Here is a 14,138-nt window from a genome sequence, read left to right as displayed (position 1 = left end):
AAAAAAATCTTCCGCAATGATCTACACGCAACCAACCCACTTGCACCTGTCAACCTCATCGCCGGGACAGCCACGGCGCCCTAAACGGAAAGGCTAGCTAGCTTGCAACGGACGGAGATTGCGATGCGATTATGCACGCCCCGAGCGGTCGGAACGAGAAGCCGTTGAGCTTAGCCCTGGTCGTCGCTGCCCTGGGGATGACCTTGTGTTTGGATGAACTGTGCTTTTTGTCTCTATCTTTGTATGGGCTGGCTTGGGTTAGAAACATAGGTAGGTAGGTAGGTAGGCATTCCGAGTCAGGGGAAAGGAAGGCAAGGAAACGGTGGAATGGAATATGGAATATGGAAAAAAGCTTCCACGCTAAACTAAAGCGGCTTCTAGCGCTATTCTGGAACACTGGTAAATTATCACCAGCGAAGGAAGCTAACGCTGTTGTGGAACCTGACACACGAGGGGCCCGGGGCTGGTAAGCCGGGGACTAGGAGGGTTTTGCATATGCATGCATGCATGCAGGTAGACCAGGATTTGGATCCCTGTCCTAGAAAGGAAGTTGAGATGAAGAAAGCAAAGATGGAAAGAATGGAAACGGGTCGGGTATGATGTTCCATCTATCCTTAACCTGGAAGAAGAAGAAGAAGAAGAAGCTAAAACACTGGGAGAAACAAAGGAAACGGTCACACTGTCTGTCGATGGAGAAGTGGCAAGAAAGAACGTAACGTAAAGACTTACGGCAGCTTACTGATGGATTGATGATACAGTACATACGACGTGTGTTCGTTCGTGCCGTATGCAGTGAGGCGGCATCAAGGATAAGAAGAGTTCATGATGAATGGAAATGGGCCGAAAAGGCTGATGGGTGGTTGCGTTGCGCTGGTTCGGAGGCACACACACACAACTTCCACGCGAGCAACCGGGATCGAGGGGGGAGAAGCGCCGGTTAGCGACCATCAGCGCCGAGCGAGCTTCTGTCTGTGGCATGGGGCATGGGGCATGGTAGTGAACTGTAATAATGATGTAAGAAGGAAGGGGTGATGATTCTTGATGTCACGACGACGGACGGTAAAATGCGATAGGTGCTGTCGGGTCGGTCAGTCGGTCGCGTGTAGACAGGAATCATGAGTGAGTCGGAGATGTTCAAACCGGATGGGTCAATCTCAGGCAAAGCATATAACCTTAACAGACTCATGGTCGAGCCTCAATATCTATTGTTCGTTATCACGTCATTTGGTTAACTACCAGAAAAAAGCATTCAGTGACGTTTCGCGCTGAGAAGAAAAGAAGTACAGTAGGCATAAAACCTGCTGATACCGGTCTGTCGATCCGGTCCAGTTCCGCGGCTGGGAAACGGAAAGCATAATAAATGATTTTCAGGAGGTGTTGGATTGCCGACCGAGTGCACATGAATCGAGGCCGACAACACGAGATTTTATTGCAAAGAAACAAACAAAAACTCAGCGTCTAGGTTTCTACTGCACAAGCAATAGTAAAGCGAAAAGCAAAAAGGATGATACTGTACGCCTCTGACTCGTTAGTATTTTGGGAGAGAGTGAGTGTTGCTTCACCCACGAGGGCTGTGTAGACATGGTGATACCGTAATTCGTTGTACCGCGAACCAATCCGTCGTAACCAGACCCCGAAATCAACAAAAGAATTTTGTTTCCGAGAAACGAAAGCAAGCAAAGCAAAGCAAAGCAAACCGACTCATTTGCATTTCCAACTATGCAGTGCCACTCTCGCGCCGCGCACAGCACAGCACAGCACAACGCAGCGAAAGGGACGAAAGGCGAAAAAAAAGCGTGCGTTTGTTTCAACAGAAGCAGATCCCGAAACCTCACCTCGGCCTGTCTGACTTCTTTCTTTCTGGATCAACAGCAGCAGCAGCAATAAAGTGGGTATCCAGACTGCCTGGGTGGGCATGAGTGCCGTGCGCTAATGCCAGGTACAGAGTAGTGACGACGGGACAGGACGAGGCAACGAACTGCTGCAGGCTGGTCTAGGGATTCTGAAGTGCCTAGCGACCGGCTTTGTTCATCATGGAGCCGGAATGTGGATCTCGTTCGCATCTCAATTCAGAGAACATTTCCTGGCTCAGGGCAAGGCAAGGGTAGAAACACAGAGTTGGGAAGAGTTTGGATCACAATTTTGAACGAGTAATGGAGTAATCGGGGAGGAAAGGCAGCTCCCGGGACATGGCATCCATGCCATGCCGTTGTCGTTGCAGCAGTTGGAAATAATAATAATAATAATTTTTTCCTCCTTTGAAGATCATTAAGGCGTGGATGGCATGGCCTGGAATGACCCTGTAAAGTACCACGCGACGCGACGACCCGACCATCGCGGAACCAGCTTCCAGCTCGCCGTTGCCTGAATGAAGGGAAGTGAAGCGCAAGTTCAAAGGTTACCCAACACCACAGGCAAGTCGGCTGCTCGTTCACGGTTCAATCAATTCTCTCCGTCCTCGTCGCCGTAGTAGCCGTCATCGAGGTGAGAGGTGTTTGAGTAACCTCTCCTCAGCGGCGTCGTGACACATCGGCGCCTCAAAACGACCTCTCATTGCTCAACTGGCACTGTATCTGATACTGCACTTCTCGCGTGCTGGTATGACTCGTCCTTTGCGGTCCAATCACTCCACGACTCAGCCACGCCGTCCGAGGGAGAACACAGAGAGAGGCAAACGCGAAGTGAGGCGTCGTCTTTAGTCGAGGGCACAGGTTCGAACTCATTGCGATAGGTATGGTAGAATAGAACTAATGGCGGGTGTTGGACGGGAAGATGGCACAGGACTCGGTCACATCCCGTCGCAGCTGGATGGATGGTGGTGTAGGAAGAAGGAGGAGCAGAGGAGGAGTCAAAATTGTACTGTAATAAGATATCACCAATATTCCTCGGAATGTGTTTGCATCACGGCGCGAGGGCGTTGGGCCGGATTCGTCGAAATGGAAGAGCTGGCGCCGGTGATGCGCTGTGACTGTGTTGTGAGGTGGTCTGGTTGGGTTTCTTTCTGGGTTGGGCTGGAGTACCGAGATCTCAGGAAATGTGAGCGATGGGCCTGCAGCAAGCAGGAAGAAGCAGGAACATGATCTCATCGCGGTTGGCCGTCGTCGTCTGTTTGTCTTCCAGTCCTATCCAACATCGTCACATCATCATCATCATCATCGTCATTTCTTGTTTGCTGCTCCTCCTCCTTTCTGGATCTGATCTGGTGCTGAAACACGATGAGCCGGCCCTCCATGCCCTCCCTACCCCTAAACCCATCTTACCACTTTTCCATATCCAGCAGCAGACGGACCCTGGGACTTGGCATGGCTTGGGATATTCGTGTGGCTGAAATTGGCAGCCGCTCATCTCTTCTGCATCGTGTCTTCCACATCCTTCTCTTGCAGCATCCGCGACCCAGCAGTCTGTTTTGGCCCTGGTCAGTCCGACCCACCCTAACCGCATCCAGGGGTTCAGGAAGGCCTCCCCCTGGATTTCCATTTCTTCCACGCAGCCCCGAGCAAAGATGGGCGCAGGAGTGGTGGGTCGCATTGGGGGCCCAGTGGGTGCTAGGAAGTGTAACCCGGTACGCTTCACTTCTTTGGGACAGGAGGAAGAGAGAACGTGGAAGGGAAGTGGAGAGCAAGTAGTGAGTCTTGACTCTTGCGGCTGGGTCCCAGGATGCATATCAAAGTACTTGTATTAGGGTTACGGTTACGAGTTTAGTGCTGGTGATCAGGTCCTGTAACACGTTGCGCTTACTCTCAATTGGGGAGTTGGAGTGGAGTGGGAGGCGGCGCCGGTTGGGCTCAGGGCTGTGACTGCGACGACTTCAGGCGTCGTTTGCTCGAACATGCTAATTAATTTTCCAGCTGCGCTGCTGGGGTTCACTCTGCTGCACTTCACCGGGTCTGGGCTGGGATTATTGGCACTTGGGATTCTGATTCAGGGTTGCACCGCCCGGAACATTTTTGACTTCCCACACAAACTTTTTCCAGAAATGTTTGGACCGCGAATGCGAACGAACTCTCAGATACACACTGGATCATCATGGTTCGTGCTCGTCCAGAAAGGAGAAGAGAGTTCGCCGTTCATGAATCATGACCCGCGGAATGAGTGGAGAGCGCATACCAGCAGATGCCCGCTACTCAGGGGAACTCATGCGCAAAGTGTGCGCTGAGTCTTTGAGAGTTCGAGAAGGAAATTTCACTGTTCGATGCTGCAAGCGGAGACCAGGAAAATCCCATCCCAAGACTCGTTGCTTCGCCGGCAGGGGCATCCAAGACCAGCCACCACGACGACTTCAACCCATCCATACCTATCTATGCAGCGTAAGATCATAATAGCACCAGATATGACTTCCCTACAGCCTCTGACGAGCAGTGATATGGATTACGCTGCCGTCGGTACCAAAATACCACCTATCATCCACTTGTGCCCACAGCCTGGAAAATCTCTGTGCAACCATCATCGCTGCTGTGCTTCGATAATACAGTACAGGACTGACTGTATCGGCTTTGATTGCGACGATGATCCTCAGTGACCCCGTTTCGTCTCGGTTCCCTTTTTCTTGCGCCCTTCTCGCTCCCGTACCCGTTTCCGGCATCTTTCATTTCCAGCGTGGCCATCCCCATCTCACAGTAATCAGCACCATGATACAATAATCACTATTTCATTTTGCACACCCCCTTTTCCCCATCTGGCCTATTTGCTGCATCCGCATCTGCTTGAACCGTGCTTGCTTAATTGCTTGGTTTTTGCTTTGGGTGGTGGTTTGGGGTCCTGCAACTCCCCAATCAGTGCTTTTTCTGGCTTTCTAAAAATGTTACTCGTCCACTCCTTTACCACACACTACACACTACTCACATACACGCCGCCGCTTGTCCCATGCTTGCTCAGACCCAGCCTGTGCGACGATCCGTACTGTACCGTACTATATAAATAAGGAAATACTGATATGGAAAAAAAAAAGAAGCGAGGATTATGATGATAATTATAACTTAGTACTAGCACACACTGACTTCCACACCCATGCGTCAGGGAGCTCATTTCGATTTGTCCTTTTTTTTCCCTCCTTCCGTGTTCCCCTAGTCCCGCGCAGAGCAGCCGTCCAGCATCATCATCCTGGATGCGCTCTCGTTCCTCGTGGCTCTTGCTTTCGAGTTGGCTGGATCTGGTTTGGCTTGAATCCGGCTGGTCGTTGCTGGTTGCTGGCTCTTCTCCTTCTCCTTGTTCCTGGTCAGAGAAAAAAAACGCCTCCCCTGGTCGAGCTCCGAACAGCCCCAAGGAGTAGGCAGGAGAGAGATCGCTACCCTACCGACCGTACCTGGCCTGGCATGCAATCAACTGTCGTATAAGACACCCGGCGAGCCCCCTTCTTCGGCCCAGCTTGGTTTCTGTGAATCTTCTGGTGTGAATAAGTACCGCGCCCTTCCTTTGGATCGGATCCTGTTCCTGTTTCCTGCTGCACTCTCCCATCTGCACTGCACTTGCACTTGCACTTGCATCTCTCGACCTGCACCGCTGCACCTCTCCGCCTGCATATACTGTTACTCACCCACCGACTCATCAGTACACTCATCGTCAGCATCATCACACACACATACATCAAGGCAGATATCCTTCATCAACACCAGCAGCCGACACTCCTAAACCAAAAAGTTGCGCCGACCTGCCTCTATCCACCAGCAATCATCCACTATTCTCCCGGCAGCAGTTCACGCAGGATTCCTTCCCTTCCCTTCCCATCTCCCATCTCGGCTACACTAGAACTCACTACACGAGCCCCCCCCCCCCCCCCCCCGCAATCCACTCCTCCGCACTCCCCGGCGTAAGCACCACTCCCCCTCCCCCCCCCCCCCCCCCCCCCCCCCCCCCCCCCCCCCCCCCCCCCCGGCATTAAAGTCACAGCTCCCGCCCAGATCTGGTCGCGCCGTCGCAGACACTGTCGCAAAAGTCTCAGATTGTCAAAGCAACCCAAATCTTAACGGGACTCATAATAATACCGGCCTGTCCGACCCATACGATCCTTTTTCGATCATCTCTTTTTGCTCGCTTGCGTCGCATATCGTTCTCGAAGGAAAAATCAGTTGTCATCACCATCACATTGCAGCAGTCGCAGCACCGAATTTTTATTTTATTTGACGACTCGGAAGCATCGCCCCTTTTCAGGAGGCAGCAGACAGCCTTGCGCAGCTACCTACACCATTAAAAGCAAGGTGAGTCAGACAGCAGCAACCCAACCCAATCCAACGCCCCGAGAGTAAGCAAACATCAAAAAAAGATTCGGGAGAGATCCAAAGTTGGCCACCCCTTTCTTGACTTGTGAAATTGCGGAATCTCACCACCACCACCACCACCCAGGCAACATATCATATATATTCTTGCTAGTACCTCGGTCGCTGACTCAAGATGTTTTTCTTTCTTTCTAGCAGACTTCAAATACACATCTCAAGATGATTACCAGAGAGGTGCAATCGTGCAATATGGGAAGAGGTGCCTACGACACAACAGGAGTTCCAAAACCTCCTCCACCAAAGCCTAGATAACGATCTCCCTTTCCCACCGATCGATCACACGAAATCTCTTCGAGATCAAGATCACATCAGATCTTCGCGATCCGTCGCAAAACCAACCGTCTTCGCAGAGACATCTCTCCCTCCCTTGCGAAGAACCCTCCGTCCTCATCTGCTACAACAATTACCATTCTCGATACACAATTTGGCACCGTCAACAACAACTTCTAATATCACTCACGCATCGCATCGATCTGGCCTTCCAAACTGTACATTACACTCAATACCAACGACCTGCGACGATTCTCATTCTTCCATTCGTTCGTTCAAAACACTGTCCTACCAACATTCCAGCACTCTCGTCACAAAATACCACCTCCTTGCAGCAGCGAAGCGTCTTGATCCACCACGACCGACCGCCACAAACCACAAAAAGTTTCTTCCTTCGCAGCGCATATCATTTTGGGACAATCATCATCTGGGCTACTGGCAGGGCGTTATGCATTAGAAAAATCGGGGTTGGCTCTTTTCTTGTTTCTTGTACTCTTTCCATTTTCCTTGTTCATTTGTATCATCCTCATTGCTGTCATTTCATATCATCATCGGTTACATAAAATGGGTCATTCATCATCATCGTCATCACTGTACTGGGAGCCAAAAATGTTGCGCGCGCGGGTTGGGAAAAAGAGAATCGTGTTTTTGTTCGCATATAGACTTTTGCTGTTTTATTTTCTTTGGTTTGGAAGGAATGATGGATGGAGGGAATGAAATGTATGCGTGCTGCTTGCTCACTCTCGCGGGTGGGCGGCGCGGCAGCTCTTGTATCTGTATTGGAAAATATCTTGTCTATCTGCTCTTCTGTCTGTTTTTCTGTTTGTCGTCAAAGATTTTTTGTTTGTGGCCTCGCGGCTCGATTTCTTTCTCTTCGTCGAGATATTATTTTTTATTTCTTGAATGGGCTGGCTCCTGATGGATTCGATTTATCTGTGTTTTTTATTCGGAAGAGAAGACGAGAAGAAAAGGCTGCAGATACCCCCCATCCATAATTTTAGATTTTCCTGTACGAGAGAGAGGTCCCTTCTGCGAAGAAGGGATCCGTATTGTGTGAGTGAGAGATAGAATAATACGAAATCTACTTAATACTTTTTTTCAACCTTTTCTTCCACTATGATAGCAGTGAGAAAATGAAATCGTCGAATATCATCATCACTATTAATAAAAGACTTCGGACCTTCTTCTCCGTAACCTCATCTCCAGAATACCCTCCCTCCTCTACTTCATTTCGCAAACTAAAAAAAAAAGCAACGTTCACAAAAATTCCAATCAACGAAAAAAAATACGACCCATCATTTCCGCCACGGACCCAGCAACCCGTTCCCTGACAACATGCCTGCCAGCCACCCACGGAAACGGGAACGAAAAAAACAAATTCTCCTCTCCTTCTTTCCTTCCGTCCTTATCCCAGTCCGTCATGATAAGAAGTTCATCTCAAATCCCGCATCGCACGTATGCAGGTTCGGCGATCTCCATGCAGGAGGTGGGTAGATGGGTGACCCGGGAGGGTGGGCGGTGGGTGGGTTCCTGGTTTTGTTCTTTGCATGCTTCTAGAATGGCGACGGGATGGGATGCGTGCGTGGGGTTTGGGTGGGTTGGGTTTGGGAAGGTGGGTGGTTGGTTTGGCGTGGGATGGCGTGGGGGTTGTGAGGGACGGGTGGATGGGTGGATGGTGGGTTTGGAACGTGATTTTGGGAGGGAGGAGAAAGGAAAGGGGTTAGATAGGTGAGCTAGTAGCGAGTGATAATGATAATGTGATAGATGGACGGAATTGTTTACTCTATTCAGAACTCGTTTCATTCCCCGCTAACAAGAAACATCACGCTGTATCCACGACCTCCACACGCCCAAAAATCCTCTTCCCAACCTCATCATGCAGCGCATCAACCCACGGATACCGCTTCAACAGCGCCCTCACAACTCCCCACTCCCTCATCTCTCTATTCCCCATCTCCGTCTTCAACATCGGCAATATCCACCCATCCTCCTCCTCACCCCCCGAAATGCCCGCCATGAACAAAATCCAAATCCCCAAATCCGCTCCCCTTCCCTCCTCTTCCCGCGCCGCAGCAGCATCCCTCAACCACCCCGCCAACGCCTCATACCTCACCCTAATCCCCCGCGCCTGCAGAAACACACTCGTCGAAAACGCTAGCATGCCCAGCCTGAGCAGCTCCAACGCTGAACCATCAGCGGGGAAGGAGAGTAACATGAGTCGGTATTGCGTTGAAATCAGGATTTCCTGGAACAGTTCTGGGGGAAGCTTGGAGGCGGATTGGAAAGCGAGGTTTGCGGACTGGGAAAAAGTGTGCAGATCGTGGTAGATGGCGAGGAGTTTAGCGTCGAGGTTTGGGAGAGGAGGTGCTAAGGGGGAGGGAGATGAGGGGAGGAAGGGCGACCAGGAGATCTGGGGCGCGGTGAAGAGGAATGGTGGGATGTCGGTTGAGAGGGCGGTGCTTAGATCTGCTCTTCAAGACAGAGAACCTCGTAAGTCGAAATCGTGAGAAAGAGGAGGAAAGAAAAGGAGGAAAGAAAATACCTGCAGACTTTAAGCTGAAGCTGCGTATTTTCCCTCAAAGCTCTCAGCCCTCCCCGCACGGAAACCATTTTCGATAACCCGGCCATGTGTTTCCGGGCCAGTTCTCTGTGGCCGGACAGAGCGGTCATGTTCACGAGTGTGACGACGACGGAAATGGTCTGGTCTGAGGTTGCGGTTGAGGGGTCGGTGACGCGGTGGCGGAGGAGGTGGAGGGTTTTGCTTTCGTGGAGGAGGGCGCGGCGGGAGGGGGGACGGTTTTGGGTCCAGTCGAAGTAGGTTTGTGCGAGCCAGAGTTGGGAGTGGAGAAACATGGTGTCGGTCTGGAGATACTCCATCCATACTGTGTTCCTCGAGTCAACGGAAAGGCATAGTTGGATGGGATACATGGCTTGCATAAGGATGGTGAAGACTAGGGAGCTGTTAACTGTGTGATCAAGTGGTCAGGATGAAGACTTGCATTTGAAGACAAGGTCCAGCATGTACGGTTGCATATCATCCGCAAAGGGAATGAGACGAAGCCCTGATCCAAAGAATCCTAGCCCTGGACCAGATAGTATGCACTCTCTTTGAGCAGAGACAAGTTCCTCGTCGCTGCAAGTACCGCTGTTGAGCCAAGCTCCCGTCTTCATGGAGGACGATGGGGACTTTCGACGATTCTTTCCTCGCATCACATGGCTTCGGATTAATCTCCTTGCTGCCGAGTTGGTCCTATCAGACGATGTGCTAACAATGAAAGGATTGTCCTCAGCACACAGCTTCGGGGGTGATTTCTTAATGCCAATGTGAACCATTTGGCACGAAAGGCGTTGCACTTTCGCCTGAATACAGTAATCCTAGCCGTCGTTAACTCCTATTTGTTGAATTGAAAGTAGTTCCTAAAATTTATCAGTATCTTTACCAACCCTCACCCAAAATGAGTGTTGAAGGTTAGAAGAGGTGGGCTAGCGATCCGAACCAGAATATATGCGCCAAGACCAAGACTGTCATCCACTTCGAGGTTAGTTGGCCCCAGATTTCAAACTTCGGCACGAGGCGGTCATGCAGAAGTGCCAAGACCAGATTGCTGACCTTTTTGGGAATAGCTCTGCTCATCTTCGACCAGTCCGCAGTCGTCTTTCCAGCATATTTCTCTTTATGATAGCAATGGAATTGAAGCCGACGTTTCGGTGGAATTAAGATCTCTGTCTTTCGGGAGTATGTTAATTCCATTCTATTGTATAGCAATAGTTACGATTTCCGAGAAGTCTCAGCTTGGTGCTTCGGAGATAAGTTTCGACAGTTTGGGATTATCCTCCCAATCGCCAGATTGATTTTACTCACAAGCGACCCGGCGATTGAGGAGATATATCAGCCCTTCCCTCCCTCTCACTGTATCACACAGCTTTCTCTACTCAAGAGCATCTTCGTGAGCATAAGTCACCATCTCTCAAACAGTCAAACTTGCACTCCAAGCCGCTCTTCAACTCTACCCTCAAGACACCAAATATGCCACCTCTTAAGTCTATCGACCTGCCACCTTACAAGGAAGGATTTGGCACCATCTTTCTCAAATCCCAATTCTGCGGAAAGCCCAAATGGGCACCTAAGACCACAGACCTCTCCGGGAAAGTCGCCATCATCACAGGAGCCAACACCGGCCTCGGCTTCCACAGTTCCCGCCAACTTCTCTCCTTCAAGTTGGCACATCTCATCGTGGCCGTACGCTCCGTCACTAAAGGAGAAGAAGCTGCCTCCAAGCTCCGCAAGCAATACCCCAAAGCCAAGATCGAAGTCTGGGAGCTGGAAATGGGATCATATGAATCGATCCAAAGCTTCGCGCGACGAGCTGCTGCTTTGCCAAGACTGGATATTGCCATCCTCAACGCGGGGCTCGCAAGGATGGAGTTTGTAACCAATGCTAAGACAGGACATGAAGAAGTGATGCAGATTAACTACCTGTCCACTATGCTCCTCGCTATTCTCTTGCTGCCGACTCTGAAGGCCAAGTCGACTGCTGGTCGTCTGACGATCGTCAACTCTGGGACGAGTTATCGGGCAACATTCTTGAATCGAAACGAGATTCCACTTTTACCTTCCTTCGATAAGGTCGAGGGATTTGTCCCAGATCAGAGATACGCGTGCTCGAAACTGTTGGGACATTTGTTCTTCGTGAGGCTGGTGGACTATATCAGTGCCGATGATGTTGTTGTGAATCTTGTGGATCCTGGACTTTGCAAAGGCTCGGGTCTTAATCGGGAGGCGCAAGGTGTATTTGGAGTAGTTGTAGCAATTGGTGAAAGGCTCTTGGGGAGAAATTTGGAAGTTGGGGCTTCAACTTATGTTGATGCTGCAATCCTGAAGGGACAGGAGTCCCATGGATGCTTTGTGATGGATTGGGATATCAAGCCGTAAGTTTGTCCCCCTCAGAAGATCGTGGAAGCTAATTTGGCAGATTTGCGAACATGGTATATGAGTCTGAAGGGCAACCTGTGATTGACAGACTTTGGGACGAGACGTTGAAAGAGTTGGATTTTGCTGGTGTTAGAGGGATTCTGGAAGATATGAGAAATCGAAAGTAGGGCAGAGAAGGAACAATATGAGCTTGTGGAAGTGGACGGAGGGTGTAGATGCGAGAAACACTTGCAGTGACAATGCACAAGAAGTGAGATATATTACGAAGAACTGCACTGATGATGCGAATGAAAGAACATATCATCTTCGAAGATGTAGTAATCAATTTGCTTGACATGTAACAAACTTTGATTCTCTCTTCTCATGAAAGCACTTGTTCGTTCATGTTGATATCTACGGATGATTTGGAGCACAACTCCTTACAACTCCTTCGGTAACAGAAGCCTTGCGCAATCAACAAAGTGAGTTGATGATGTCACAGACAGCTCCAAGACGCTGTAAGACTCTACATCGACAAGTGAGCAGAGCGTATGTGTCTCGACTTCAGCGAAATGGAATGAGTTTAGTTCAGTCGTGCTGGAGTTGAATTGGACGAGAGCTGAGACACTTGATGCAGACAAATTGCGGTACTGGTCTCAGAAGGTTACCGGACTGATGATGCTGCACGGTCTGAGGCTCCGAGAGATATCAACACCAAGACAGATCAGCAACAAGACGGAACGGCAGACAACGGACTTGAAAAAAAGAAGACACATCGAGACTCTCAGCTTTGGTCAATCTTCGCCATAAGTCCGTTCGAGACCAACGATAAGCACCCACAGTCTCCCACCTCCCACCCGAGACTTCCACCTCATCCGCAAAAGCAACCCCACTACCCCTCTAAAGCAGACTTCCAATACACAATCTTATTCTCTCCCTTCTATTGCAGATCAAATCGAAACAAATCTGCAAGATGTCAATAATCCAACAAGTCTCGAACGCGACCTTGAACGACAACTGGCGTACGATCAACATCGATGCCCTCGATCCGGAATCTTCCTCCAACTTCGACACCTCCACACTTCACCCAGCCTTCGCACCTGTATCAGATAGTGAGGCGAGGAACATTGGACAGCAGGTCAGACAACTATTGAGGGGAGGAGATGCCGAGGGGGCATTGAGAGGGGCGTTAGAGAGTGCGCCCTACGGCGGAGATGTGGCCGTTAAGGTATACTCTACCCGATTCTTGCTTTCTTTTCAGCGGCCTTTGAGCACAAGGTGCATATGAATGGGAAGAGGAGATTAGGGGCTTGGATTGGACTCCGCGATTCTGGGGGAGACTCTCGTTGTGTGGTACAATATGAGGGACAAGAATTATTGTGCGAGGCAAGAAATATTGATGAGATTGGTACTGATTATTCTATCAACAGGAAATCCACCTCCAGACCGTCACGGAAGTCTTACAAAGCATCAAGGCGAGCGAGATGACTCCCATGCTGCAACGTATTTTCCAAAGCGAGGGAGGAAGTGAAGCATTGGATGTGCTGATGAAATACTTGTGAGTTGGGAACACAATTGATGCTCTGCTGGTCACTCTTTCATGGATGACACGTTGTCTGTTGTCATCCACAGTCTATGGTGTAAGGCAGTTCATGACAGCATGTTAATTGTCTATATGTTCTAGGTACAAAGGCATGGCTGCCTCTAGCACCAGCAAAACTCCTACTCGCGGCTCGACCCTCACACCTCAAAGTACCGGCTTCTCGCAGATGGGCGGCAGACCAGGGGCAGGAAATGAGAGCAGTGGTGCTGCTATGAGCGTACTACTCTCATGGCACGAGAAGGTTGTCGAGGTTGCAGGACTTGGTAGCGTTGGACGATGCATGACGGACTGGAGGAAAGTCTAGAGCATCAATGACATTGGAAAGGCATGGTCCATGGAGGGATTGAATAGCAGCAGCTAAGGATCCTCGACTCGAGGTATCACGATGAACCGCAGCATTCAAAAGTACGGTCAGCGTTGAAAGCGGGGTTTCGAAGCCAGGAATGGCATGATGCATTTACCATCATCATACTTTAGACAAAACAACATGCAATGAACGATGTGCTTACTCATTTCCGGGTTCCGCGTGTAGACGGAACAGAATGCCAAGAGACCAGACCCGCTTTTGAACACTACCTAAGTCTTGCCTCTACCAGCTCGTGATAGCCAGCAACCTCTCAACTGTAAGTTTTCCTCCGATCTCGGTGTCGCTGCATAAGACTGACAATGCAGCTACATAGATGCCCTCACCACCAATCTTGTGAGGATGCTTCCTGAACCAATGACCTCGCCTCACCTTCCAAATTATGATTCATGTTGCCTCTCCCCGCGGCGCACTCACTGAAGTCCATGACAGAACTTCTAGATTCGAGTTGGAAGTCTCCACAAATAATGCATATTCGGCCTCTCTATTTTCTCGTTTATGTTGATCAGCAGCACGATATCCCGTTGTCGCTTTGCCCATTGAGTGGTTAAGTAACCCCTCTTCTATTTCTACCTTCATATCCCCTCACCTAATACTCAGAGAGTTAGCAAATACTCCTTGAACCAGACTGACTTGTCTGAAATACGCTATACTCTGCATTGCTATACTCCTTCTTTCGTTCTATTAACGCAGCATTCAATGAGTCCAATTTACATC

The 14,138-nt window shown here is 50.0% G+C and overlaps 4 protein-coding genes across 4 annotated transcripts; 2 read left to right on the top strand and 2 right to left on the bottom strand.

The window, feature by feature from the left end:
* Nucleotides 1-2,541: 2,541 nt before the first annotated feature.
* On the bottom strand, nucleotides 2,542-3,171 carry LY89DRAFT_106297 (uncharacterized protein). Its single transcript, XM_018205043.1, has one exon. The coding sequence runs from the start codon at nucleotides 3,084-3,086 to the stop codon at nucleotides 2,748-2,750; it is 339 nt and encodes a 112-aa protein (XP_018069555.1). The 5' UTR covers nucleotides 3,087-3,171; the 3' UTR covers nucleotides 2,542-2,747.
* A 5,066-nt stretch (nucleotides 3,172-8,237) lies between these two features.
* On the bottom strand, nucleotides 8,238-10,119 carry LY89DRAFT_106229 (uncharacterized protein). Its single transcript, XM_018205041.1, has 3 exons — nucleotides 9,542-10,119; nucleotides 9,085-9,493; nucleotides 8,238-9,013 (listed from the first exon to the last, which is right to left on the bottom strand). The coding sequence occupies exons 1-3, from the start codon at nucleotides 9,873-9,875 to the stop codon at nucleotides 8,365-8,367; spliced, it is 1,392 nt and encodes a 463-aa protein (XP_018069554.1). The 5' UTR covers nucleotides 9,876-10,119; the 3' UTR covers nucleotides 8,238-8,364.
* A 174-nt stretch (nucleotides 10,120-10,293) lies between these two features.
* LY89DRAFT_106243 (NAD(P)-binding protein) lies at nucleotides 10,294-11,781 on the top strand. Its single transcript, XM_018205042.1, has 2 exons — nucleotides 10,294-11,471; nucleotides 11,516-11,781. The coding sequence occupies exons 1-2, from the start codon at nucleotides 10,570-10,572 to the stop codon at nucleotides 11,640-11,642; spliced, it is 1,029 nt and encodes a 342-aa protein (XP_018069553.1). The 5' UTR covers nucleotides 10,294-10,569; the 3' UTR covers nucleotides 11,643-11,781.
* Nucleotides 11,782-12,187: 406 nt separating this feature from the next.
* LY89DRAFT_783395 (Arp2/3 complex subunit) lies at nucleotides 12,188-13,616 on the top strand. Its single transcript, XM_018222677.1, has 3 exons — nucleotides 12,188-12,682; nucleotides 12,885-13,012; nucleotides 13,139-13,616. The coding sequence occupies exons 1-3, from the start codon at nucleotides 12,428-12,430 to the stop codon at nucleotides 13,359-13,361; spliced, it is 606 nt and encodes a 201-aa protein (XP_018069552.1). The 5' UTR covers nucleotides 12,188-12,427; the 3' UTR covers nucleotides 13,362-13,616.
* Nucleotides 13,617-14,138: the final 522 nt, after the last annotated feature.

Source organism: Mollisia scopiformis, assembly GCF_001500285.1.
Source record: "Mollisia scopiformis unplaced genomic scaffold LY89scaffold_15, whole genome shotgun sequence".
NCBI lineage: Eukaryota > Fungi > Ascomycota > Leotiomycetes > Helotiales > Mollisiaceae > Mollisia > Mollisia scopiformis.
This window is presented reverse-complemented; position numbering and strand designations above follow the sequence as displayed.

Excerpts from the sequence above, each read along its gene's own strand:
- LY89DRAFT_106229 (XM_018205041.1), bottom strand. The coding sequence starts at position 9,875 with ATGGTTCACATTGGCATTAAGAAATCACCCCCGAAGCTGTGTGCTGAG. Across the intron at positions 9,494-9,541 it reads GCTGGACCTTGTCTTCAAAT|TCTTCACCATCCTTATGCAA; the intron begins GCAAGTCTTCAT and ends ACAGCTCCCTAG. Across the intron at positions 9,014-9,084 it reads CTTCAGCTTAAAGTCTGCAG|AGCAGATCTAAGCACCGCCC; the intron begins GTATTTTCTTTC and ends TCTGTCTTGAAG.
- LY89DRAFT_783395 (XM_018222677.1), top strand. The coding sequence starts at position 12,428 with ATGTCAATAATCCAACAAGTCTCGAACGCGACCTTGAACGACAACTGG. Across the intron at positions 12,683-12,884 it reads GCGGAGATGTGGCCGTTAAG|GAAATCCACCTCCAGACCGT; the intron begins GTATACTCTACC and ends TTCTATCAACAG. Across the intron at positions 13,013-13,138 it reads GATGTGCTGATGAAATACTT|GTACAAAGGCATGGCTGCCT; the intron begins GTGAGTTGGGAA and ends TATATGTTCTAG.
- LY89DRAFT_106243 (XM_018205042.1), top strand. The coding sequence starts at position 10,570 with ATGCCACCTCTTAAGTCTATCGACCTGCCACCTTACAAGGAAGGATTT. Across the intron at positions 11,472-11,515 it reads ATGGATTGGGATATCAAGCC|ATTTGCGAACATGGTATATG; the intron begins GTAAGTTTGTCC and ends CTAATTTGGCAG.
- LY89DRAFT_106297 (XM_018205043.1), bottom strand. The coding sequence starts at position 3,086 with ATGAGATCATGTTCCTGCTTCTTCCTGCTTGCTGCAGGCCCATCGCTC.